The 24,502-nt window shown below is 41.9% G+C and overlaps 1 protein-coding gene across 1 annotated transcript in view; it reads right to left on the minus strand.

Annotated features, from left to right (window-relative positions):
- Positions 1 to 5,094: 5,094 nt before the first annotated feature.
- Positions 5,095 to 24,502, minus strand: part of ranbp10 (RAN binding protein 10) — a 30,018-nt gene continuing 10,610 nt past the window's right edge. Inside the window, exons 3-15 of the mRNA XM_068602985.1 lie at positions 21,674 to 21,726; positions 16,329 to 16,496; positions 16,183 to 16,205; positions 15,088 to 15,272; positions 14,248 to 14,360; positions 13,624 to 13,732; positions 13,355 to 13,503; positions 13,035 to 13,251; positions 11,652 to 11,791; positions 11,240 to 11,385; positions 10,015 to 10,126; positions 9,750 to 9,885; positions 5,095 to 8,833 (exon numbers count right to left, since the gene is read on the minus strand). Coding sequence (XP_068459086.1) covers positions 9,755 to 9,885; positions 10,015 to 10,126; positions 11,240 to 11,385; positions 11,652 to 11,791; positions 13,035 to 13,251; positions 13,355 to 13,503; positions 13,624 to 13,732; positions 14,248 to 14,360; positions 15,088 to 15,272; positions 16,183 to 16,205; positions 16,329 to 16,496; positions 21,674 to 21,726 — 1,546 coding nt within the window. The 3' untranslated portion in view covers positions 5,095 to 8,833; positions 9,750 to 9,754. The remainder of the gene's footprint in view (positions 8,834 to 9,749; positions 9,886 to 10,014; positions 10,127 to 11,239; positions 11,386 to 11,651; positions 11,792 to 13,034; positions 13,252 to 13,354; positions 13,504 to 13,623; positions 13,733 to 14,247; positions 14,361 to 15,087; positions 15,273 to 16,182; positions 16,206 to 16,328; positions 16,497 to 21,673; positions 21,727 to 24,502) is intronic.

Here is a 24,502-nt window from a genome sequence, read left to right on the forward strand (position 1 = left end):
GACGCCGCGGTGAGACTCGTGTGATAGTGTTATCGCTGCATTATTACCAGCTCCCGGGCTGTATGTTGTTTCCTGTTTGCACCGACACGTAACGAAAACCAAAGTGCTTTCATGTCCCTCGGTGTTTACCGAGTTTATGTGACGAGCGAAGGCAGCCAGGAATCCTAAAGTGGCGCATGAACACGTTTAGGTTTGGTCATTATACAGTGTGGAGACATCGCCTGCATAATGTGTCGTCATGTGGTCGTGAGCATCCTCTCTTCATATATGTTTATGATGAAGATGTGTGTGTGTTGGTACATTTCATTTGACACGGTTGTATTTTACACACGATAAGTTCCTCAGGCTGTTTTATATATGTTTATTATTGTGTCTGAATAGTTTCATGAGGAAGTGTTCCAAATAACCAGGAAATAAAATGTTCATTCATGCAATAATGCATTCTTTTCCACAGGCAGATTCAGCTCCTGCCTGTTGATTCCTGCAGTGAAGAGCCGATTTTAAAGTCAAGCAGCACCTTTGACTTGGAACAGTGTGACACGCTGTGGAAGACTAGTGATTTTGTTGTTGTACGTTCACGTTCTAGACAACAAGTCACAGTCTACCTCAGCGAGTCGCGCCTCCTCTCCGTGTTTAGTTTTTGACCTCCAGCGGCTACGACTATAATCAGCTCCCCTGGATCTCCACCTGCTCCTGGAGTTTAAATATGTGCACAAACCCACTGAAGGTAAATACAGAGGCAATACCAGAATACATGGCAGCCCAAAAAATGGTTTGATATGACATTCTTAATGATAAAAAAATATACTTTAAAATATACATTTTTCATTGCGCAACCGACCTTTCCTATTAAATCTGGACCCTTTTTACCTCAAATAAGCGTCTTCTTTCTTCTTCTTTTTTGGACATCATGTTCTTGTAAAGGTGAGTAAAGCTTCTGCATACATGTCTTTGTATCAGTATTGTTATTGTGTAAAGATCGTACATGTGCAACGCTGTAGAAAAAAGAAGAAAATGTTAAGCTGATGTGGACTCGACAGAATAGCGAGGCAACAGCGCTGCACATCTGTCCGACCCGATGGGGGAGGGGTCGAATATGATCTCTTTCTTTGCTGTCCTTTCTTGCATATGACTTGTAACTGTATACATTTCCAACTGCACCTGAAATAAACCGAGAGCCTGTAACCGGTTTGTGTGAGCTGATTAATGTTCTGCGCTCTGCATATTCCACCCCATTGTACATGTCAGCCAGACTCCAACTGTGGCAATCAATTCAATCAGCAGCGCTTATGAACCCATTACAATCTGGCTGAGAGCAGGCGGGTGCTGCATCCTTCAGCTGGCCTCAGAGTAATTACTATTTAGTCAAGCCAAAAGGATGAAGGGATGAAAGGATGGATGGATAGATGGATAGATGGGTAGATAGATGGGTGGGTAGACTAATAAAACACGTCCCTAATGACTCGCATGTGACCATGAATATGCATCACAGCGATTGGGCAATAAGAGTGGGCGTTGCGTTATTTACACCCCAACCCTCACCCCCCCCCCTCTGAGAACGCTGTTGTACGTTGCCACGGTGACTAACGTGCGCCATAGCAACCGCGCTGAACGTTCCAATCCTGATTCTGGAGGCCAGAGGTCTCGCAGCGCCGCGAGGACGTGGACGGGCCTCGAGGGCGTAATCTGCGATGGAGGGGACTCATTGGCCGCGACGCCGCCGCAGGCGGCCCGACCGCTCTCACCTCGAGCGGGATGACGGGGTCGGCTCCCCGGCCGCACAAGAAAGAGGCTTCAACAATGTTTGAACCACAAACTTCTGGACGAACGGGGAATATTTCTGAGCTGCTGTTGCGTGTGTCTGTGTGCGAACGTTAGAGCTGCACAGTCAAAATGGTTTGGGGCCTTCTAATCACTGATTTATAACTCGTTTTGTAACCACTCTACATCCAGTTTTGGGCCTTGTATATGAGTTGATGGTCTCAATCTCTGGTTTCAAGTCTTCTTCAATACAGCATCATGTTCATTAAGTCAAATATAGTCTCATTTTGAGCAGCGCGTGCTTTGGGGCGGGGCTACCGTGTGATTGACAGGTCTCTACCACGACGAGAACCGTAGACAGCGTCTCTACAACACTCCTCTAGAGTGCTTCAAGTGGTCACCTCTGCTCACTGATCACAAAAACAGCCAAAATGACGACGGTTATAATCCAAGATGGCGGTCAATTAAAACGCCCAACTCAAAGCTTCAAAACTGCATTCCACGAACCAACGAGGAACGTCAAGACGACTCCGACGGAGAAGCTCTGTGTAATTTGTATTACTGTACCAAAAGTTCAGTTTTACACAAAGCTTCACAGTTGGAAAATAATATTAAAGTAATATATCCCAAACATATATAATGCATCAGCTTATTCCAAGTCTTTATTAGATCAAAGCAGATGTTTAATCAGCTAATTTACACCAAATTCCAAACATCAAAACACCAAACGGCGTTGACGTGGTTTGGTTTGGCTGCCGGTCGGTGTGGTGGAAGAGACCGAGAGAACCACAGAAGATGGAGCCTGATAACATGTTTCTAGTATTCTATTTCCAAGGGTCACAAGGACAAACAGCCCTGAACACCGTCCGCCACCCGCTCCTCTCCTCGCTAACCAGCCTTGACCACAAACAGCCTCAGGTTCACAGAAAAACACATTCAATTACTGAATTGATTCCTTGCAGATTGATGTTGATGAATAGCACTTATTGTATCCATTTGAATGTGGATCTCATAGATTTTGCTCATAAAGAAAAGAGCTATGTGAACAGCGTCGCCCATATTGCATTTGAGGGGGATGCACACAATACGGATGGCTTTTTTCCCCTCAAATGCCACGTTTGATGATGACAAAATAATTGTTTTCTCTTTTAAAAACCCAGCTCAGTTTGGGATTGAAGCTCGGTTCAATATTTGAAGATCCCTCCAGCTTCAGAAGAGACTGGCATGTGCTGTAATAAACATGGATTAGGTTGTCAAAGCTGGAACAGCACCTCCGCTTCAGAATAGAAAGCCAAAGCAAATATGCAACAGTTTATTTGGAGAGCTGCAGCAGCGCTGCTCTGAGTTACAGCGATGTCTCAGAGCAAACAGGTTTTTTAACTGAAATACCGTTGAATGAAATGATTAACCGTGAGGTATAAATGTGTGCATGTCTATATATATATATATATATATATATATATATATATATATATATATATATATATATGAGAGAGAGAGAGAGACCATTCGACAGCTTTTTGGCAAAATCCACTTTGTCTCATACGATCATGACCATGTGGTTAACAGCTCTGAGCCTCCTGCTGGACCATAATTACATCACATAATTAAAAGACAGCAGACTTCAGCTGGAACTCCACTTTTTCAGATTGATCAACTTGTCCTCCAAACAAAAACGACAAATCCTCCCGCTCCCCGTAGAACGGCACAATAATTCAGATCTGACGCCCGGTAGGACAACATTGTATGAGACGACAACGAAACAACCTGGTTAGCTTTCGGGAGAGATTGTGGTGTGGGTCTCTTAATAAAGGGGCTAATGAAAAGCTACATCTGGATCAATGTGTTTCCGTCTCTTTTGCTTAACTGTGTTCAACCAAAGCTTGCTCAAATGGGATTGGTCAATGCTGCTCAGACTCCAAAGGGAAACTAGAACTAGTGATACTACAATCTTGACTTAGTCTGCATTCATGTGCCAAAATCTGTTCACAGTGATTACCTACTGCTCTAATCTACAGATACAGGTTAAGAACTGATGGGGTGGGAAAAAACAAATTCACTTTGTGCAGCGAGGCGACAGTCTCCAGCTATCATCAGAAGTATGGTTAATAGTTTTTTATAGCTTGATTTTCACTTTGTATTTGCCTTCAACTTCTGCAAGCTCAATGTTCCTCTGAAAGAAATTAGTCAATTTATGTTTTGTAAGCTGCGCGCACACCTCAGATAAAGGTGTGTCTGAGATATAAGGTACAGCTTTTGAAAATGTATAAAGTCAGAAAAAGCTGTGATAAGGAGAAGCGATTCTGAAGAGGACTTCAGTTTAGCACCTTATGTAGAAACGTTCGCTAAAAATGTGAACAGAACAAATGAAACAATCATTCCTATCTGAGGATGCCTCTCAGTGCCATGGTGGTTATGTATTCCCCAACCTCCTTCTGCCCTCTGCTGTCCATCTACTATATAACAGAGACGCGCCTCACGGACCCAATAATATAGAAGACATAATGCATAAAGCATACAAATAAACAAACACACAAGCTGCTGTGAATACTGTCCCTTTGGTGGAATCATAAAACAAGATGTCTGCTGTTTCATTGCACTACAACAGGCAGATTCTTTGAACAGTAAATATTGTATCATACGCAAGTGTAACACATTAAGAGTCTTTTTGTTAACCTATAAGCCTACAATATAAGTCAAGACCACTTTAGTCGGCATGTCCCTTCAAACATTTACTTTACTTGCTAAAATGTTCCATTATGTGTCATAAAAGCAGTAACATATTTTGGGCTAGGTCAATTGATGGATATTAAATGAAACATTAAGCTTTAACGATGGGCTTGATGATGATGATGATGATGATGATGAACGGAGGCTGCAGGGAATTGAGAACATGAGATGAGCCTGACTTCACTAAAAGCAGTAACGTTCAATGAAGTTTATATGAAACAAGTCATTTTTCCAAGTGAAGTCATGCTTTTGCATTTGAAGATTCTTTTTGTTTAAGATTGCTGCCTAATTCCTGTTTGCAACAACATTGTTTAAGGAGGATTTTCTACATTTTCCCACACTTTTAATACAACTTTAAATCTTGAACTCTCATTGTGTGGCAAACTGCCCAGTGTGTTCTGCTTGTGTGTTATATAGTGTGTTGCTTTGAAGTTGTTGGTACTTGATTGCACATCTGTACAAGGGATGTATTGGAAGATGTATACAATAATAATACATTTGTGTTGGGCAGTTTACATTCTGCAATCTTTCTTGTTTGCACATCGTGGACCTTGGGTGGGAAAAACACACCGAATAAAAACAGTAGATCAATCATATGCTTATGGATGTATTTTAATAAAAATAATTCTGTCAAAATTAAACAGAATACAATATTTCTTTTTTTTTAAACATGTTTCCAGTACATACTGTAGGTTTTATTTATTTTTTTCAATTATCATTTTTCCTTTTTTTTTTAATATCGTTTTAAAAGTCATGCTAAGTAGAGGGTAACTCATTTCACAATTATTTTTTTTAAACATTTTTTTTGTATTTATTTTTTGCTAAAACTCAAAAGTCAAAATACGAAATTAAAATCATGATAGAAGTCAATTGTGCACAGCTCGTCCACGATGCCCAAAATCCATTTCTCCGACCTCTCCAGAAGATGTCCATGTGGCTTCAAGAGGCCCCTGGGACCCCCACTTCCAAATCTGCTTACATCCTTCCTTTCCTTAAAACAATCACGTATCCCATCAGTGGCTACGTCTATGCAGGGATAAGAAGAAGGGCGCGTGGTAACAGTGCTGAGACGCAGCCCTCAAACACAAAGACAGCTGGGAGACTTGTTCCCTACAGGTATGCAACAGAGGTTGTTCTTCCACGTACAAGTGTGTGCGTGTGTGTGTTCGTGTGTGTAACAGAAGTCCTTTACAGCTGTAGAAGCAGATGTTGTTAAGTGTGTACTGTATCTGTGGTTATTATAGAATAGTTCCTTGGTAAAAAAAAAAAAAAAAGTGTGACCATATACCCTGTAGTAAACCCCACATATTATTCCATGTTTCTCGACATCAGACGGACATTCTCTTAGAAATGGAAATATACACTTCATGGTGGATCCACCAGACCTTTGCCAGGTTACAACAAATCAGCTGAAAGTGATAGCTTGTCACTTGTCAAAACAACAGTAAGTCAGTGCTATTTGGTAGAACATGAGTCTGGTGTAAAAACAAAAGTTACGAAGATTCCCACAAAACAATTTGTTGTACTTAACATCCAATCATTGGGTTGGAAACAGCTTGAAGTCAGGTCCGATTTTGTTGTTTTGCACTGAACAATCATCTGATTAGATACAGAGACAGAAAGCTGATAGAATGTCAAAAATCAATAATTCAGTATTAACCAAATAAACAAGATATTGTGAAATAAATCATCCAATGAACAGATATGAAAGAACCAATCAAATGTGGAACAATTCAATACATGATCAAAAACCTAACTCGGGGCCTAGTAGCAGCTAGCTAGCAAAAACCTTTTGCATGTGTTTGCACTTCATAGAGGTAAGGAACATGTCCAGGGCTGAGCAACTCTGAGTAAACCAGCTAATGTCAGCCGCCAACACTCGCACTGCGCTTTGCTGCTGCGTGATACAATCCAAGCCCACAGGCCAACCTAGCTAGTTAGCTGGCTAGGTAGGTAGCATGTGTGGCCTCTTTAAGCCCCAACCCAAAAAGAAAAACTTTGTTACTGTGCAGCGTTTATGGGGAGCAGCAGCAACTAGTTGGTTGATTCAAAATCACTAACTAGCTAGTTGGTTGGTTAGCTACTAGCTAGTGAGTTCTCTACTGGCTAATAGGAGTTAGCTGGCTACATTCTGGTAGCCGTTGTTAAGCCGCGCGGAGAGGACAGACGTTTGAAAGAGGCCAGCTATTGTTGACAATGCATTGCTTCAATTATATTTTTGACTCCATTCATTCATAATGATATTTATTTTACAATGTCTTATTTTTTCACATGTCAAACAATTTGGGGCTCCATACAAAGAGGCTGCCAGCGAGCGGTGGTTGACAAAGAGGCTGTATCTTTAATTTCCTGCTGTTGGAAGCCTAGAGGTGATAATTGGACGTTTTTCTGCCACTGATTGGACTCCAAATCGGGATCAATGTGGTTAAATCTCACGGCAGCCAGCAGCAAACCTGATCAATACAAATATAGGGGTTTGTCCATCTTTTTATTTTTTGACGTACTGAGAAGCACTCGGGACAAACTTGTGAATTAGGGCCACCTAAATAAATAAATAAATAGACATGACTATGTCCTCCTCTTGTCCAAAGATATAAAAGAATAGTTCAATAGTCAAATCAAGTTTATGGTTGTTAAAGAACAGGAGGGGTCTGAGTGGGAGAAAAAAAAAAACAATTCCTTCTTCCAACACACACAATTGGTTTTAACAACCTTGTAACGGGTTTGGCATCAAACGGCAAAAAATGACTTGGAAAAACCTTCTCGTTTGGCAAATAGTTTCATCTTTGTTTTAAATTTGAATTGCAATAACACATGCACAGAGCTAGTCAGGCCGCGTGCAATGGTAAAAAAAAAAAAAGAAAAATATAGCCTGCTATAACGAAATCCTCACAGACGACTTAACTTCTAGCCGTCCACACACTGAGCTCGTTAGTCCGCCTGTGAGACAGATTTTCTCCACCGGCAACCGTGAGAACAGGTGTTGTAGCTGGTGTTGTAGCTGCAGCCGGTGCCGAGCTCCGCCACCTGCAATGACGTCACTGATTGGTCCATGTTGGGGTCCTCAGAGTAAAACTAAGGTTCGAGCAGTTTTCCAATTTAAAAAGGGGACAGTTCACCACCAAATCAGAAATACACTTTTCTTTTTTCATATTACCCGTAGTGCTATTTATCAGTCGAGGATTTTTTTTTGTGTGAATTGCAGAGTGTTGGAGGTATCCGTCGTAGAAATGTCTGCCTTCTCTCAGGGACTACATGGCACTCGGCATGGGATGCTCACAGCGGCAAAATAAATAAATGACAGGCATCGCTAGAGCCGATATATCTCCAACAATTAGCAACTCACACCAAAACAATATCAATCGATTAACAACACTAGCGGGAAGAAGAAAAACATGCATTTGATTTTTTTCAGGGTGAACCGTTCCTTCAATCTCTTGTCGTCAACCCGCCTGGTTGCTGGCAGCGTTCTCCTCTACAGAAGCCCTTCAATTCGTTTTCTTTACATGGTCAATTTGACTTTTTTCTTCCAGGATGTATCGAACCATTTGAATCCTTTAAGCATTCCAACACTGCAACGCACAGAGATGCATTTTTACTTCCAACTTTCTGGAATAATTTAGGGACCCAGTTTGTCTCACATAAGTCTCTTTTCTATTTTCCATCAGCAGCAGTGTTTTCTGTACGGAGTCAGCCTTGACTGGGGCTGCTGAAGTGCTCCACACAATCAATGGTGGTTTCTTTCTCCATGCTGAGCACTTGTTTGCTCACCCCGGTTGAATTTATACACTTCCAAGTATTTCAGGAGGATAAAATAGTCTTTCTGTCTTCTGCATCTTATCAAAGACGATGTTAACAAGCCTCAGGGTTTGTAAAGTTGACCTACAGTCGTGGGGGGGTTACCGTGGTAGCCGGATGAGGGTAATATTGTTGTCTGTGATATGATGAACAACATCAACGTGAGTAAAAATACTGATCGCAGGGAATCCAAATCCACCCATTAAAAACAGAATAAAAAATAAAAAAGGGATTCACAATTTGCTTTGTCCAGGATGAGCACAACAAACTGACAAAAAAAAATAAAATTCAAACTATAAAAATGACTAGATAAACAGAATAATAATTCATTATCTTTAAATAGTGTCACACATGTCTTTATTTGATAATACTAAATTAAAAAGGAAGCTTTCTTCTCTGCCGCTCTCTTCTGCTCCTCTGTCTGTGCCGCTGGCTCTCGGTTTGACGGACAGCCGAACACACCAATCACACGCATGCTCTTTCCTCCGTTGCCATGACAACTACCTGCTGGACATGCCTTCTCTCCGTGCTACTTAACATTAACCTGTGGAGAGACGGGTAATCATCTAAGCAAGGTGATGAATAAATGGAACACAATTTAGAAACAGCTCGGGTTAATATTCCAACACCAATCTGGTGTTTTGGTATTTTCTTGAGTCAGTAATTGTCGTTCCTTTTACTTCACATTCTGTAAGACCGGTGTGGAATATGTCAAACAAATGTTTTTCATTTCATCGTGCATGTAGGAAAAAGAATGGATGGAGACTGAGATGGTTTATGCTGCGACGTTGCACTTTTCAGCCAATTCAATACGGGATGCCAAATGTCACATGTCCTTTAAACACAACAACAGGACATTTTTCAACCAGGATCATATTCTTAGAATTTGTGGTTGTTGTCGCCACCTCTGCTGTAGACAGGCAACGTGAACCTGGATAAACAATGTGTTTCAGAGAAAGTGTGTTTAGTTTATTTGTGTCAGCCGTGTATGCAGTAGAGACTTTTAGGACGACGATCAAGCGTCTTTTGATTTTGATTGTGTTTTCACGAGGAGGAAAAAAACCTGTGGGTCACCTCTCTAGAACCGAAGCAACATCAAACACACGTACAAAAGCAATCAGATAACTGTTATATTAGTGCTTAAGTAACGGTTGATCATTACTGGAAACGAACGGCTAGTTTGGTTAGCTGGACACTTGCACGGAAAGCAAAAAGCTAATAGTTAAAAACTAGGTGAGGGGGCTAACTTCTTAGTTTACATTCAGTTAAACTGAAATGATTTATTTTAATAATGTAGGTCCGACTGGGAGACTCACAGAAGGCTTGCACGCCATGAATTGTGTTGTTTTGTCCACATTTCTGAATCTCCACAGCAGAGGTGTTAGCGTGGCGCGGAGTCCAAATGAGCACAACGTAAGAGAACAACGCCAGTATTGTCCGAGGATTGTTAGGTAACTCACCTGGGCTAGTGCAAAAAGTTGTCTACTCTGGCAAAGGAGCAGGAGCCGGACCGGACCCGGGCCATGAGCTGAACACACTCCGTGGCCTGGCCCAGCGCCAACATCAGCGGAGGCTGCTTGGGCAGATTTTGGGACTCTGCAGCGGGAAAACCCAGTCAGAGGGGGGTGCATCACGTGAGTAACAAGGTGTGTGGTCAGGTAATAACAAATGTGCAGTTATAGTTTTCATTTTTGGTGTTATTTTTGCGACACACACACTCTTTACCCAGTATGGCGCTGTTGAGTGCAGAGCAGAGCGATTCTCTCTGGGTGGGCTCTAACTGCTGACCCACGGGGCAGTTCCACGGGTCCGAGTACGCCAGCAGGCTGAATGCATCCTACACACACACACACACACACACACACACACACACACACACACACAATATATTCTGCATCTTTCAAGGATAGGCTCATTTGGCTTTGATTAATTTAATTATTTATATATTTATCTCTATTCTTTTTTTTTTATCAATGAATCCATGACTTTATTTATATATATATATATATATATATATATATATATATATATATATATATATATTTATATATATATATATATATTTATATTTATATTTATATATATATATATATATATATATATATATATATATATATATATATATTTATATTTATATATATATATATATATATATATATATATATATATATATATATATATATATATATATATATTTATATTTATATATATATATATATATATATATATATATATATATATATATATATATATATATATATATTATATATATATATATATATATATATATATATATATATATATATATATATATATATATATATATATATATATATATATATATTTATATTTATATATATATATATATATATTTTTATATATATATATATATATATATTTTTATATATATATATATATATATATTTATATATATATATATATATATATATATATATATATATATATATATATTTTTTTTTTTAATGTATGTATAACTTATTAATGTAGGTATTTATACATGTATGTATTGGTTTATACCATAAACTATCTATTACACTATGGCAATTGTAATATGATCTTTGGTCTCAATTTTGACAACACAAACTACCGTATAACTCTAGTCTCAGTCAGTTATTAGTCCTCACTTATTGCTAAATATGAATTATTGAGACACTTTTGAGTCAGCTGTAGAGAAAAGACTGAAAAGCAGGCGACCAACTCTTGACTTGTTTGTGTCACAAAACCATGACCCCTAGTGGTTGAACATTACTTGACAAAAACAGTAGAAGGAAACTGTAAAATAACAGGTAAATCAAAAATAAATGTCCTTTTTGGGCCAATTCTGTTGTGAAAAGGCACATTTTATTTTGGCGTCACTTTAACTTGCTGTAGCGCAGCTGTTTGTTGAAATCAAAAGTGTGAGTGTGTGCAGTTGTGCGTGCGTGTGTACCTGCAACATCTTCTTGTGCGCGGCGTTCTTGCCAAACTCGCGGCACAGCTGTTCATTGAGTGCTTGCAGCTCCCGTCCGAACTGGATCATCCTCTCTGTGGCTGCCTGGTTCCCTCCACACAGCTGTCTGCCATTACAACTCTCATCTGCACACGCACACACACACACACACACACACACACACACAAACACACACACACACAGTTAAGGAAGACACATCGAGGGAAAACAAAAAGCAGGAGGCGTGGTACACGTAAGCATGTAAAGATGAATAAAGAAAAGCATCATGAAAGATTTAAGATGTTTCTAATATGCTGCATGCAGATCTGTCTATGTTTCTCTGTCTGTGTCTGTGTGTGTGTGTGTGTGTGTGTGTGTGTGTGTGTGTGTGTGTATGTGCTTGCTTGCGTACCTGTGACCCCATTCCCAATGCTGTTGTCATCAGGCTGAAGGATCTCTTCGTGTTTGTATGTGCCATTCATGATCCGCGCCGAGGAGCCCTCGACCACCCCGTTAGTATAATGCTCTGCTTCGATCTCCATCTCACTGTCACTGCACACACGCACACGCACAAAGACACAAAAGATGGCACACCGAGGCGTTAAACTCAAAGGATGATGAGTCATTAAAAAAAAAAAAAAAAGATGTCTTTACCAATAAGGCAAAACTCTAAACTGGAGTGAAGACAACACTGAGCAGAGAGCACAGAGCCCGAGTTGAGGACTTTTACTCCTGCACCTTCAGTACTTTTAGACATGTCCCCGTAGTGTGCGATAAAACTTTGTTCGCCAATTATATTGCGGAAACCTGGAGACGTGACCTCTTTGCAACAGAAGTCCACTGAGGCAAGGAGCACGAGCACAAAAAAAGACGGCCAGTTGTATCTGAACTACTTATCTAATTTGACTTGTACATAGCGGAGATGCACTTCAGTCCAGAGAGGGGAATGTCAATCACCGGCAGAAGGATGGTCAGAAATGCTAAATTAAGAACAAAGTTATGGGAAAAACTAAAATAATAAACGCTACCCTGCTGGTTCCTGTCATAAAGATGGCGCTACATGTACACAAAGTATTTTATTTCCAGCTTTAAATATTCACAACTGGACAAGTAACACAGTTTATTCATTAAGCGTTTAACCCTCAATTCATCCAAAGGAAAAATTCTTTTATGATTTTCGGCTCCCAAAAACGGACGAAAACAAGCTAATCGTGACGCAACGTTATCGGGACGCATCGTGTTTTTCAACGATGCTCTCGTTTTGTGTTTTGTTATAAATCCATATCTCGTGTGAAAAAACAAAACAAAACGATAGCCGCTCGTGACAAGTGTGTCCATGTGTGACCGTCTCGCTGGCAGTCAGAAGTTGATTGAGACAAATGGGTCTTCAGGGCCCAATAACAGAAGTTATTATGCGCTCACTCAACGCTGGAGATCAAAATAGAAGATTTCCTTTCTATAAATAATCCAGTGGCACACAAAGTGAAGCGCAGTGCAGCATCATAGACGCTGCCAATGTTCCTCTCTGCCAATGTTATTATTTGCTTGCACTGATTACATATTAATGTCTTACAATGGCCGTCGTCATAATTCATTGACGTTAAACTGTCTAGTGTGGCCCCTTTTATGATCAAGTGTGAGCCGAGCGAGCGTAATTTCAGCCCCACCTCCTACATCTCTATTTATATTGCGATCATAAATTGCGGGTGTGTGCTGTCGTCACTGAGCGCCTGGCACTCCACACCTGTTGTGCATCAGCGCCGCCGCCAGGGGCCACAGGTCCAGGTTTCCCTACCTGGTTTCCTGGGTGCTGTTGGCGCTGTGCGGCTGGCTCTTGGTGGAGTCGGAGGAGTTGGACTCGGAGTAGTTGACGGAGGACGGGGAGGAGGAAGTGGAAGAGGAGGCGGAGGAGGACACGCTGGGGTATTTGATGCTGCCGACACCAGTGCCGCTGTGGCTCTTTGACTTGTTGGGGGGGGTCACTCCGTTACTGCAGGTCGGGCTATCGGCTCCTATGTGGTGGGGAAACAGACGCATATCTCATTTCTACCACAACCAATAACTTAACTGAATGATCTTTTTGGTGGATGTTTTGCAGGCGATGAGCATGTGTACCTCCGGGGTGCAGGTGTGTGTTGCTGGCTCCGTGGCGGGGGCTGAGGCTGGGTGAGCCTGGGTAACTGTCCTGGGACTTCGGGGAGCGAATGCTCAAGCAGCGGACCTCGCTGTCTGTGCCGTTGACCATCTCCACGAACTGGCGACACCTAGAACGAGAGGCACGATGGTGTTGAGCTGCCATTTTTGAGCAGACGGTTCACTCACCCACCGCATACAGCATCTCTGCCTTTCATTCGATCTTAGTCCTTAAAACACTCCTGACTTACTTCAACATGAATAGTAGGTTGGGGTTGTGTTCTAACAGGCTGGGGTAAAGCTGCTGAGTAGCCTCTATGGCTTCGCCCACCCGTCCGGCCAGCACCAGCTTCTGTATTCCTATTGGAGCAAAAAAACAGGGTGCTATTTACAGCATATTGATCACCAAGGACCGACGTTTACACAGCGAACATTTCACGGGTCATTAGAGGACAAACAATACCCAAAGTATCGGATTCTGGCCGCAGTTTGTGGTAGCACTTTATAATAAGTGCACACTATTTAGCATTAGTAAAGCATGAATAAACAATGAATTCCTCATTTATAAAGCATTATTTATTTATCAGTAACTCATTCATAAACAGTTTTAAATGTTTCATTCTTGATTAATAAGCTTGGGTTTCATACTTTATAAATAATGGATTACCCATTAAATGATACAAAAAATTATGCAATTCATGATGAATTACTCGTTAATTCAGTAGTTACTACTCGTTAGTATTCGTTAAGCATGCTTTAGATTGCGACCTAATCTAAAGTGACGTCTATCTATGCTTTACAAAGCATTTACGTAATATGTAATAAAGTGAAATGAATAGTGAAACAATATGCGTGAGGTTGGTTTGTTCACTCACTCTGTCTGTTCTTTATAGATGTCTGGTCCTCTTGTATCATTGTCTCTGTGGCTCTGGCGAAGGCTGTTGCGGTGGCACAGTACCCATGATGCACCAGGTAGCTAGACACCATACTGGAGACGGCACAAAAAAAATATTGCTTAAAGAAAGAAAGGTTAAAAAAGGATGCAAGTCTGGCAATATAGACATGTCAACTGATGGCCAAAAGAACCAAAACTAAGGTCTGTTAAGGTATGTTACACATGTGGTATATATATGTTAAACATGTGGTATATATATGTTAAACATGTGAGGTGTATATATATGTTAAACATGTGAGGTGTATATATATGTTAAACATGTGAGGTATATATATGTTAAACATGTGAGGTGTATATATATGTTAAACATGTGAGGTGTATATATATGTTAAACATGTGAGGTATATATATGTTTCATCATTGAAAACAAATGCTTGAAAATGTCCTGAAACATCTGCCGCGCTGTAGATTCTAGTAAACATTAAACACACATTAGAAAATAGGGCATTTGTTGGGGATTACTTTCAGTAGTTGATGAATCTACATTTTGGGAATCGCGTAAGTATGTTACAGCAGCAGGGACGAGGAGGTGGGATTTAATGAAAATAAATGACAGTGCCATTGTTGACAATAATAATGGAAATGTCATCCAGGGCAACAGCAATGTCTTTTTTTATTAGTTATTGGACAGTAACGGCGCTCTATGGCCCTGCTGATACATGCCGTCATCCTTATAGCTTTCAGATATGGCTACGTTTCTGTAGCATCATTCAAAACAGCGTGCTTAGCTGACAAAGATGTGTGTGTGTGTGAACCTTACTTCTGCAGGACAGCCTGCCACTCCCCCAGCCTCTCTCCTATGGGGAAGCGGGCGATCATGCCGTGGATCTTGGCCCGCCATTCGCTCATGTAGTCCTCGATGTCGAAGACGAACGGCTGCTGGCCAAAGTTGGCGTCTACGATCTCTCCCGGAGTTTGCAGCCCCACAGTGGGGTACAGGTTGGGCTGGTGGATGTTACAGATAAAACGTGATTCAGGTTGTTTTGAGCATTTTTTTCTTTGTTAAACCTACCAATAGATGCATGTTCGACCAATTAAGTATCAAGTTGCATATTCTTGAGAGTTATAATTTGCGTAATAGTTATTAGTTTATTAGCTATTATCAAACTAGGACACTAAACTGTGCAATTGGTCCGCTGTCGCCTTTTTTATGACATCTTTGATGATGGAAAGCCTCAGTGTTAAGTTCCTGTAATGAGTATCGGTCAGTGGGTAAACTTTTTACTTTGCTATCTTCAGATCACAGGGATCAGCTGGACAAAAAAAAACACCAACAGGGTACAAAAAGGACACAGACACCCGTTTGAACGCTGGTTCGGGTCCGTAACACCATCTGCTCCAGCAGCAACCAAGCGGCCAAGTGGGATTTTGAGTTCTTGTTCTATTTTCTTTTTTACAAACGATTTGGCTGGTTCAACCATTAAAGTGGATGTTTGGGGTTTTGAGGGCTTTTTTTTTTAGGGGAATGTTCCAGTTACTGCGGCCACTGGACAAAATAAAGTTAGTTTCCAAACAAACTGCCAACACAAGCTGCAATTAGACGTGTGCCTGCCTGTACAATAACCAAGTCTCATATATAGATATAGATAGATATCATACCATAACTGTAGTGATAAATGATATCAGTATCATATTAGCATATCAGTATCATATTGTGCTTTGTAATACCGTTTGCTTTCAGAGATGTTTGAGGCAAAAACAAACAGGTACAAATTGGAGTCATTTCATAGCTGGCAAGCAGCTACTGAGTCAAAATGAACTAAACGAAGACAAGAAAAGAAAAGAAAGCGCTAGTAAAGTTAGGCTGGTGCCTAAAAGAGACGGGTTCTGTGATGCGCATGATAATGATACTTACAGGCAGGTCTGTGAAGGCCACACCTGAGGGACAATAAGACACACCGTTACTTAGGTACATCTGATTATCTCAACCTCGAGATGAAGCGAGCATTCGTGTATGTGTGTATTCGTGTACAACTATGACCGATTCAAATCCATGCCGACCTAAACTGATGCCGTTTTTGGTGTAGAAACAAGTGTTGTTGATGAGGTTCACGCAGCAGCCGATCACGTCCCCCGTGGTGAACGTCGGGCCGTACGGCTGGCCGGTCCCGGAGGAGCAGAAGGAGTGGCCGTCGTCTCCGTGGTAGCCGTACGAGTGCTTGTCCCATCCTGGAACGGGACAGGGGTTAGGATTAGCTCGGTTATTGCCTGCCTCACATTCAGCAATCGAGTGAGATAAACCGGCTTCTGAAGCCAGCGGAGCGTCTGAGGTGAGGCGACTCGCTCGAGGCCGCTCTCGTCCGGTATTCACTGCTGCTGAAGGGGAGGAGACAGATACTCATTGACTTTGGCTGCTCAGATTTTCCTGCTGCCTGCAGGGTGTCTCGTGAAAGCACACACAGACACACACACAGACACACACACAGACACAGACACAGACAGACAGACAGACACTCAGGCTCTCTGGCATGTGCTGCAGTGCTGTGGGTGACCAGCAGGAGGATCTAGTCTGTGCATAGGAACTGGTGAGTCACTGCCCACAGGAACAGCAGCTCAGGAGGATGAACCAGGACACCATAGGGAGGGGCCGAATGGGAGCGAGGGATGTCATGACCGGCTCATTAAACTGCCAAATTTCTCGACGATGTATGAGACCGTGGGGTATTTCTTCAACCAGATTATTGGCTTGCTGCAACTGTGGGGTAAAAACTTATTTCATGGAGCTGTCTTTCCGACGTTTGTGATTTTGCTCATAATTTCCAAGGAGCCTATCTGGAAAAAAATGTTTAATTTGGTACAAATTAAAAACAAGACGGCGAGGGAACGTCCTTTTTGTTCCCCATCACTGCAGACGTTTTGACTCGTCCTTGTAGGAAAAGCACAGGTGTGTCTAACAATAGCTCTGTCTGATAAGATCACCGATGGAGAAGAGCACACACACAATACCAGGACCCTGAAACTGAAGCAGCTAAATGAAATTAGCCGGGATTCATTTTATTTTTAACGCTTTTCCCAGTGCAACATGTCAAAATGTCCTATTTCTTTAATTGTGTTCTTCTAGTTAGTTAACACCAGAATCTAGTGTAACCTAAAGCAGTGGTTCTCAAGGCTTTTTGGCAATTAAATTCCTTTAAAAATGGAAGCGGTAGGTTTTTGTGACTTAGACTATTGCCTCGGTGCGGGAGCTTTTTCTTCAGTTATTGCCTCATATGACAAAAACTTGAGAATGATCTGTTTATTATAGACAAGTATTTAGTAAAAAACAGAATTACAGTGTGACCCTACATTTAAAAGTATAGCATTATATGTTCAAGCCTACGAAAACATTGTATAACAGAAATCCCTGATATATGAAGGGAAACAAATTAGCTCTGGTTTCTTCAAAGATGAGGACGCTTTTAAGTACGTTCACAGTTCTAATTTTAGGTCGGGGATTTTCAGCATTTCTTTCTTTTCACCTGATAAAACCTCAAATAACCCATTGAAAAAAATAAATAAAGAAGAAGCTTTGTAGGCAGAAGATAGTCCAGAGGAGGGGCTAGTAGGTACAACATGAACATGCAGTATAGCAAACATGAAGAGTGACCACATGCACAATCAGCTGGAAGCGATGTGTGTCCATCCAAGAAAGATACAACCCCCCCTATAAAGATCGGACCAACAAAGAGCTGACAACAAGGCAGGACTTCTAAGTTCTACAGCACGGGCGGGGCGGGGCGCTCCCCGACAGCGTTCGGCTCGCTGCTGCCCCGTCTCTCCCCAATCACTGCTCACCCGCCGGTGCCAAAAAAGCAAAGCGGGGTTAGTGAAAGTAGGTCGTGGGCTTGCCGAAATATTAGACGCGTCCTTGTATATGTGTGCATCTATGAGCCCGTGGTAAGAGTGTTAACCTGAGCCTACACGTGTGAATCCGGTTCTGTGTCATGAGTCATGTGGCGTGTTTCTTTTGAACTTGAGCGTGTACTGGGTCATCTCCATGCATTCTGTGTATGTACTTCTGCATGAGTGCGTGCGTGCGTGCGGTGAGGTATTAGATTAATCTGCTGACACGGATATTGCCTCTAAAGCCAGGCTCACTGCTCCAACATGCTAATGAATTGGGCAGGCCTCCACAGCAGGATCAGACACAGAGGTCAGCAGTGGAGAACGTTATACTATTAAGGACACACACACACACACACACACACACACACACACACACACACACACACACACACACACACACACACACACACACACACACACACACACACACGCACACACACACACACACACACACACACACACACACAATTTTCACCTGCAAATGTGTGCACATTGACATCAACATGTTCACAAACACACAAGCAAGCGGGGACGACTACAAACAATAATAAAGACTCATTTGGTCCGTCCAGGACACACACACACACACACACACACACACACACACACACACACACACACACATGCTCGCACACACACACACAGTTAATGCAATCAACAATCATCTGCTACAGACCATCTGTAGTTGAAACATAGCAGCCAGACATTATTTTTATAACTACAAGGCGAGCAGGTTTGGAGAGCGCAGCCCTGGATGCTGTTGCACTCTTTGTGTGATATTCAATACACCGGAGGATGATTGATCTCTCTGTGTGTGTGTGTGTGTGTGTGTGTGTGTGTGTGTGTGTGTGTGTGTGTGTGTGTGTGTGTGTCCTTGAGTGTTCTGAACATTCCAAAAACCGTGGTCGCCGGACCAATCTCAACTTGTCCAATATAAGCAGGTCAAATAGGCCCTGAAGGTTGAGAAGCCCCAGAAACAGACTGGTCAGAGCAGAGGTCAGATTGGTTGAGAGAGGCTGTGTTCGGGCCCTCGGCTACTATACGACCACTACGCTTCCTCCAGTGTCAGAGAACCACTCAAGGACGTCACCATGACTGTGCACGCGTGTTTTTCCAAATCCTTTTTATGACTCACAGCAACAAATGACACGACCATGTGGCAGTCAGCATTATTCTGTATACTACTATATACTGTAATTCATTCGATCTTCATCTCGAGAATCAAGAATTTGGTTTAGTCTTATGTTGTATTTTGTATTGAGCTTAATTCTGAAAAAAAGAAAACTTAATAAACACTTTAATGAAAGGGGAACTCAACTGATTTTACACTTGAAAGTCAGTTGACTTCTCACAATGAATAGTTTTATGTGATATCTGGAGGAGCTTTGTCCAAAAAACAACTGAGTGTTGTGTGGGTTGAGACAACACATGTACGGGTAAGACGAGGTGACACACTGAGTAATTGAGTTTGAAAGATTTGGGAGTATACAAAGCACCAATGAGGTCCAATTGACTTACATTGTGGAATCATTCATTTGGGGCTTAAAGGTGGAGTTTATGACCATACGTGATCTATGGAGCAATGCTTTTTTTCATGTGGGCCTCTGTTTTTCAGCTCGGAGGTGCTCAACCTTTTGTAACTTAACTAACTTCTGATTATTAAAAACTTGCCAACTTGGATCACAACAAAAGAAAAATGTGTGCTTCAATGACCAATGGCAGCAATGACCAAAAAACACATTTCCATTATTACCTGCCAACATAAATCCAGATTTAATGTATTCGTGCCCATATTGATACATCAATGTTTTGTATCAACAACAAATCCATTTGGGGTTCCTAGCTAGCTAGCTAACAGTGACTAGCTAGCTACCTATCTAGCTAACAGTGGCCAATATTGTTGTCTCCACTCTAAATTATTCAAAAAGGTTTATATAATTTAATCTAACATTTGTCACTTCCTCTGTGGCCCACTAGATGGAGTTCTGAGGCTCACCAGTGGACATACATGCACATGCGCAGACGGGAACATCAGTACACATTTCTGTCTTCAAGCTGTTCCGTCGATGGACAGTCGCTGTAACGAATGTACCAATGAAGCGAGCGAGCAAACACGAGTGTAAACTACACAAGTGCGAGACATTGCCAAAATTGCCTCAAATGTTATATGACGAAGGAAATGCGTTCAACACTTGACGGACCTGAGAGACACATGCCATGTGTTTTGGTGAATAACACAAAATACAAACATGACTTGACAAACAGGGCACCTTTAACCCATACTGGGGACAAAAGGTTAAAACTGTTGACCTAATTCTTAATTCAGTTGTTAATAATCCAGCTGGTTTTATGGTTGTTAAATGTCATTCATAATACAAACAAACTACACTAACAGGTTATTTTTTTCCATAGACAAATGCACATTACATTCATATATTTTGGTGTTTTGGACCAAAAGTATTTTCTATATAAAATATAGTGTGAGCAATCTATCAATCCAAAGGGCGTGTTCGTCATAAGGCAGAGTAGTCCGAGGTCAGACTGAAAGCCCAAGTCAACATCATGTGTCACTGATCCATACAACTGCTCGCTGACATGTCCTGACATGTTCTTTCTGCAGCTGTCAGGCGGAATCCACAAGCCACATCCAATTAGTATAGCCCCGCCACACGTTCTCGTCTCTCACGCTTTCGTCCCCTGAAAACTCACAGGAGGTCGACGCTTCTCCAGCTACGTTCACGTACCCACAAAATCAAGTTCTTGTTGCTTCCCTGATTTGTTTCATCCACGTTTGTGTCTTGCCTCCATGCACAGACATATCGTCCGTCCACAGAATCTCTCCCCACTCCCCCGGCACACAAAAATATCCCCGGCCGGAATGAAAACTACGACCTAGTGTGCTAATATTCATCCCTCTTTCAGTGTTTACATTACTGAATAATACCTCCTGGCTCGGTGACGTAAAGGCTTAAGTAAACCAACCACCACACAGCTCTGTGTCAACGCTTGTTTGTAATCCGAGTGGAGTCCAAGGGCTGGAAGGTGGGCCAATGAGTAATTAGGAAACTTCAGAGTCACGGTTTTGGCCAACCCCTCAAGAGACTGTCTTGTCTGGAACCAGATCCGAACAAAAAGAAGAATTTAAAAAAGCGTTGTATTTTTATTCCTTCCTGGCTTGCCAACGCAACGTTCTGATCCGACCGCCAGTTGTTTGAAAATGCTGGTTCTGTCCCAGCGAACTGACGTTATCGCAGGACAATGGCGTGATTAAGTACTCGCAATGCGCTCCGTTTGCCTTGAGTAACCTTGGGAATACATATTTTGCCCCATCTCGCTGATTGCTCCAACCGCAGACTTCGTCCTGTTGTTGCACCACCATTCATCAATTAATATTGACATCTACCCTTTGTGTCCACTGTGACATCCTTAAATTAATGTCAGCATTGATCCGTCTGACAAATACCTATCTATCGACCCTTCTTACCGCATGTTATGGTGACATCATGCATCATGTTACTCACCAGGCAGTCTGTTCATGTTGACTCCCTGGGCGGACAGGCCAATGCCCATGTACCTGCACACAACAAGAGAAGAAAAGTTCAAACTTTTGTCGATTCTGCGAAGCATGCACCAACATTTAAACGTTTCTGTAACCACGCCCGAGAGTATCAAGGCTTAGATTGGGTTAACAGTGAAATATCTTCGCATCAGCGTCAGGCAGCGGTAACTTTGAACACACCGTCTCTGATCTCCTTTCTTATCCCCAACGAGTGAACGAGTTATGGCAGAGTGAGCTCCCTCAAAGGGAGAGTCGTTGCATCAAAAGTGACAACGAGCGTTGCCAGCTTAGGGGCCAGCCGTGACATCATAAGTCCGTCACATGAGGATAAGCGCCCCGGCTGCATCCTTTCCGTGTAAGCAAGCTTTACGAAAGCACAGTGAGAGGAAAAAAAAAAAAAAATTTTTTGCCCAATTTAACGGGTCATCAACATTGTCATTTGAATGGCCGACGTCTTCGCTCAAATCGCAGCAATGACTTATTTCTCGTCCGAGCCGGATGGACAGCCTCATTCACAAGTTTCCTGTTTTTTCTTCAGTGACATCTGGGCTGGAAGAGGAGGAAGAGACGCTGGTGACACATAAGAACACTGGAAGAGGTTTTTAAGGAAGTTTTCAAATAAACTGAACTAAGGGTGAGACAAGAAGCGTGACGCAGAGTGACAGGAATAAGTCTGTATCACTCGAGAGAACCGTTTATCTAGGGGCGAATTTCATTATTCAGTCTGCCATTATAAAACAAGACAAAGAGACCTACGTCCAGCTATCACCTCAGAGAGGCTGTATACTTTGAGCTAAACACTAACATCAGCATCTTGACCAATGATGGCCCCAAATGAAAAGTTAAGGGACCACCACAGTTATTTCATTTCATCCCGAGGGGGACATAAATGTCGGCACCGCAGTTGTATTTTTTTTGATGCCGATATAGTGATTCGTTGGAATCACAAAAGAAGGCTTCATCCTCTGCAGACAATGAACGTTGTGCCAATTTGTTTATTGATTGTTTGTTTTTTTACTAATCAAGTTAATTATCTCAACAATGTACTGTACTGGTGCTGTTGGCACTGGACAAAAAGTCAGGAAAAGACCAAAGTCTTTAGGGCTCATCCTCCAGAGACCATGAATGGCTTTACTAAATTCCATGCCACTCCATATATTGGTTGTTAAGATATTTCCTTCGATAAGTAAATAATCAGACCTGCTGTTGGCACTAGACAAAAACTGACATGGCAATGCATGTAATAGTTGTTGACTGATATTAGAGGAAAGCAGCGAGCATGACTAAAAATGCCTGATAAGGGTTACCCAGGTGATGCAATCATTAAGCCTCAGAAGCCAGAGACACACCAGAACACCGAGACTATGCTTGGTATCAGATTACAATCATAGTTTCACTCAAACTAAATAAATCATACTGAGCCTTTGACCAGTTCTTCAAATGGAAGTGTCCAGTCACACCAGTGCTGTCTGGCGTTTCAACTCAAGCTGCTGTGTTGGTTTGGAAGGCTTTCCATTTCTCGCTGAGGCAGCAGTTACACATACAGACACTCGCACACCACAGTTGTCTTTTACACCACTGGTTTGTTCTGTTCACACTAAGCTGCTCAACTAGAACTGGGGAGTGTTAACAGTATATTATGCAACCCGGGGACTATTACTGGGAAGGATGGAGGAGAGTTATTGTTCCCGGGAGGAGGAATACAAGTCAAAAAAGGGAGTTCTGAAAGCCGTGAATATGTGAATAAGCATGTAGCAAAGTAATTGCAGAGTCGCTGATCAACAACCACAACAATCCCATCCGACGCTTAAGCTCAGAGGGCAGTAATGCGGCTTTCTGTACAATTGAATTTAAATTCTGTTTTCCCTTAATTCAGTTACCTCAGGAGCAGGGCATGATGTCACCTATTCAGGCTGCTATCTTAAAGCAAACAATGCCTGGATTGGTTTAATCATGGGGTAAACATTCGGTTAGCACAGAGTGTACTCGGGTGCACATACGAGTAGAGCAATAGCATGATCAATCTGTGAAACCAGATGTGAACAAGCAGGTTTATTTATTGCACTAGTGCCTGCAGAATAAAAGGGGTTACAACCCCCGCAAAAGATTGGTTTTCTACTAATAATAGTTTTAAAATGTATCATTAAGAACCACGAAAACATGACTAGATTTGACATTGATTCTCTGCTTTTTGATGTGCATTCATACTTCATGTTTCTGGAAATAAATAGGCCAAACATCACGTTTGGATAATTCCGGTCCGGCTGCACAGAACCTTGACAGTCCGGTATTGTCCCTCAGAACTGACGGACCAGGGCATGTTGCTGAACCACTTTTGGGTTTGTAAGGTTGCCAATTTTGCTGACGAAGCAGACAAATTTGTCCGCGACTGTTGGTGCAACTATCTCTTCCTCTGTCGTGGCACTGAACCGGTCGGAGGACAGCTGATGCGGATATTGGCAACAAAACTGAACTCCTCTGATAGAGGAGATAGAGTGTTTGGCAATGGACTGAGAACAGTCACATCAAGATTGCCGTTTTGAAAAAAAAAATAAATGCAGTCACAATGTGAGGGAAACACTGCTGGAGCAGGTTCACAAATTTCCAAGTTGTCACGATGACCCCGGGATGACTGACCTTACCAAAACAACCCACGGGAACCAACGAAAGTACACTCTGATCCAGTGGTGTTTGACACATTGTGGGGGAAGATACAACCACAGAACTCCAGCTAACCTGAGAACACATGTACTATACTCTACTTTCTAGATAAACCACCGTTATGCTATTC

Source organism: Clinocottus analis, unplaced genomic scaffold, assembly GCF_023055335.1.
Source record: "Clinocottus analis isolate CAN_PGR_092001 unplaced genomic scaffold, fCliAna1.0.p SCAF_6, whole genome shotgun sequence".
Lineage (NCBI taxonomy): Eukaryota > Metazoa > Chordata > Actinopteri > Perciformes > Cottidae > Clinocottus > Clinocottus analis.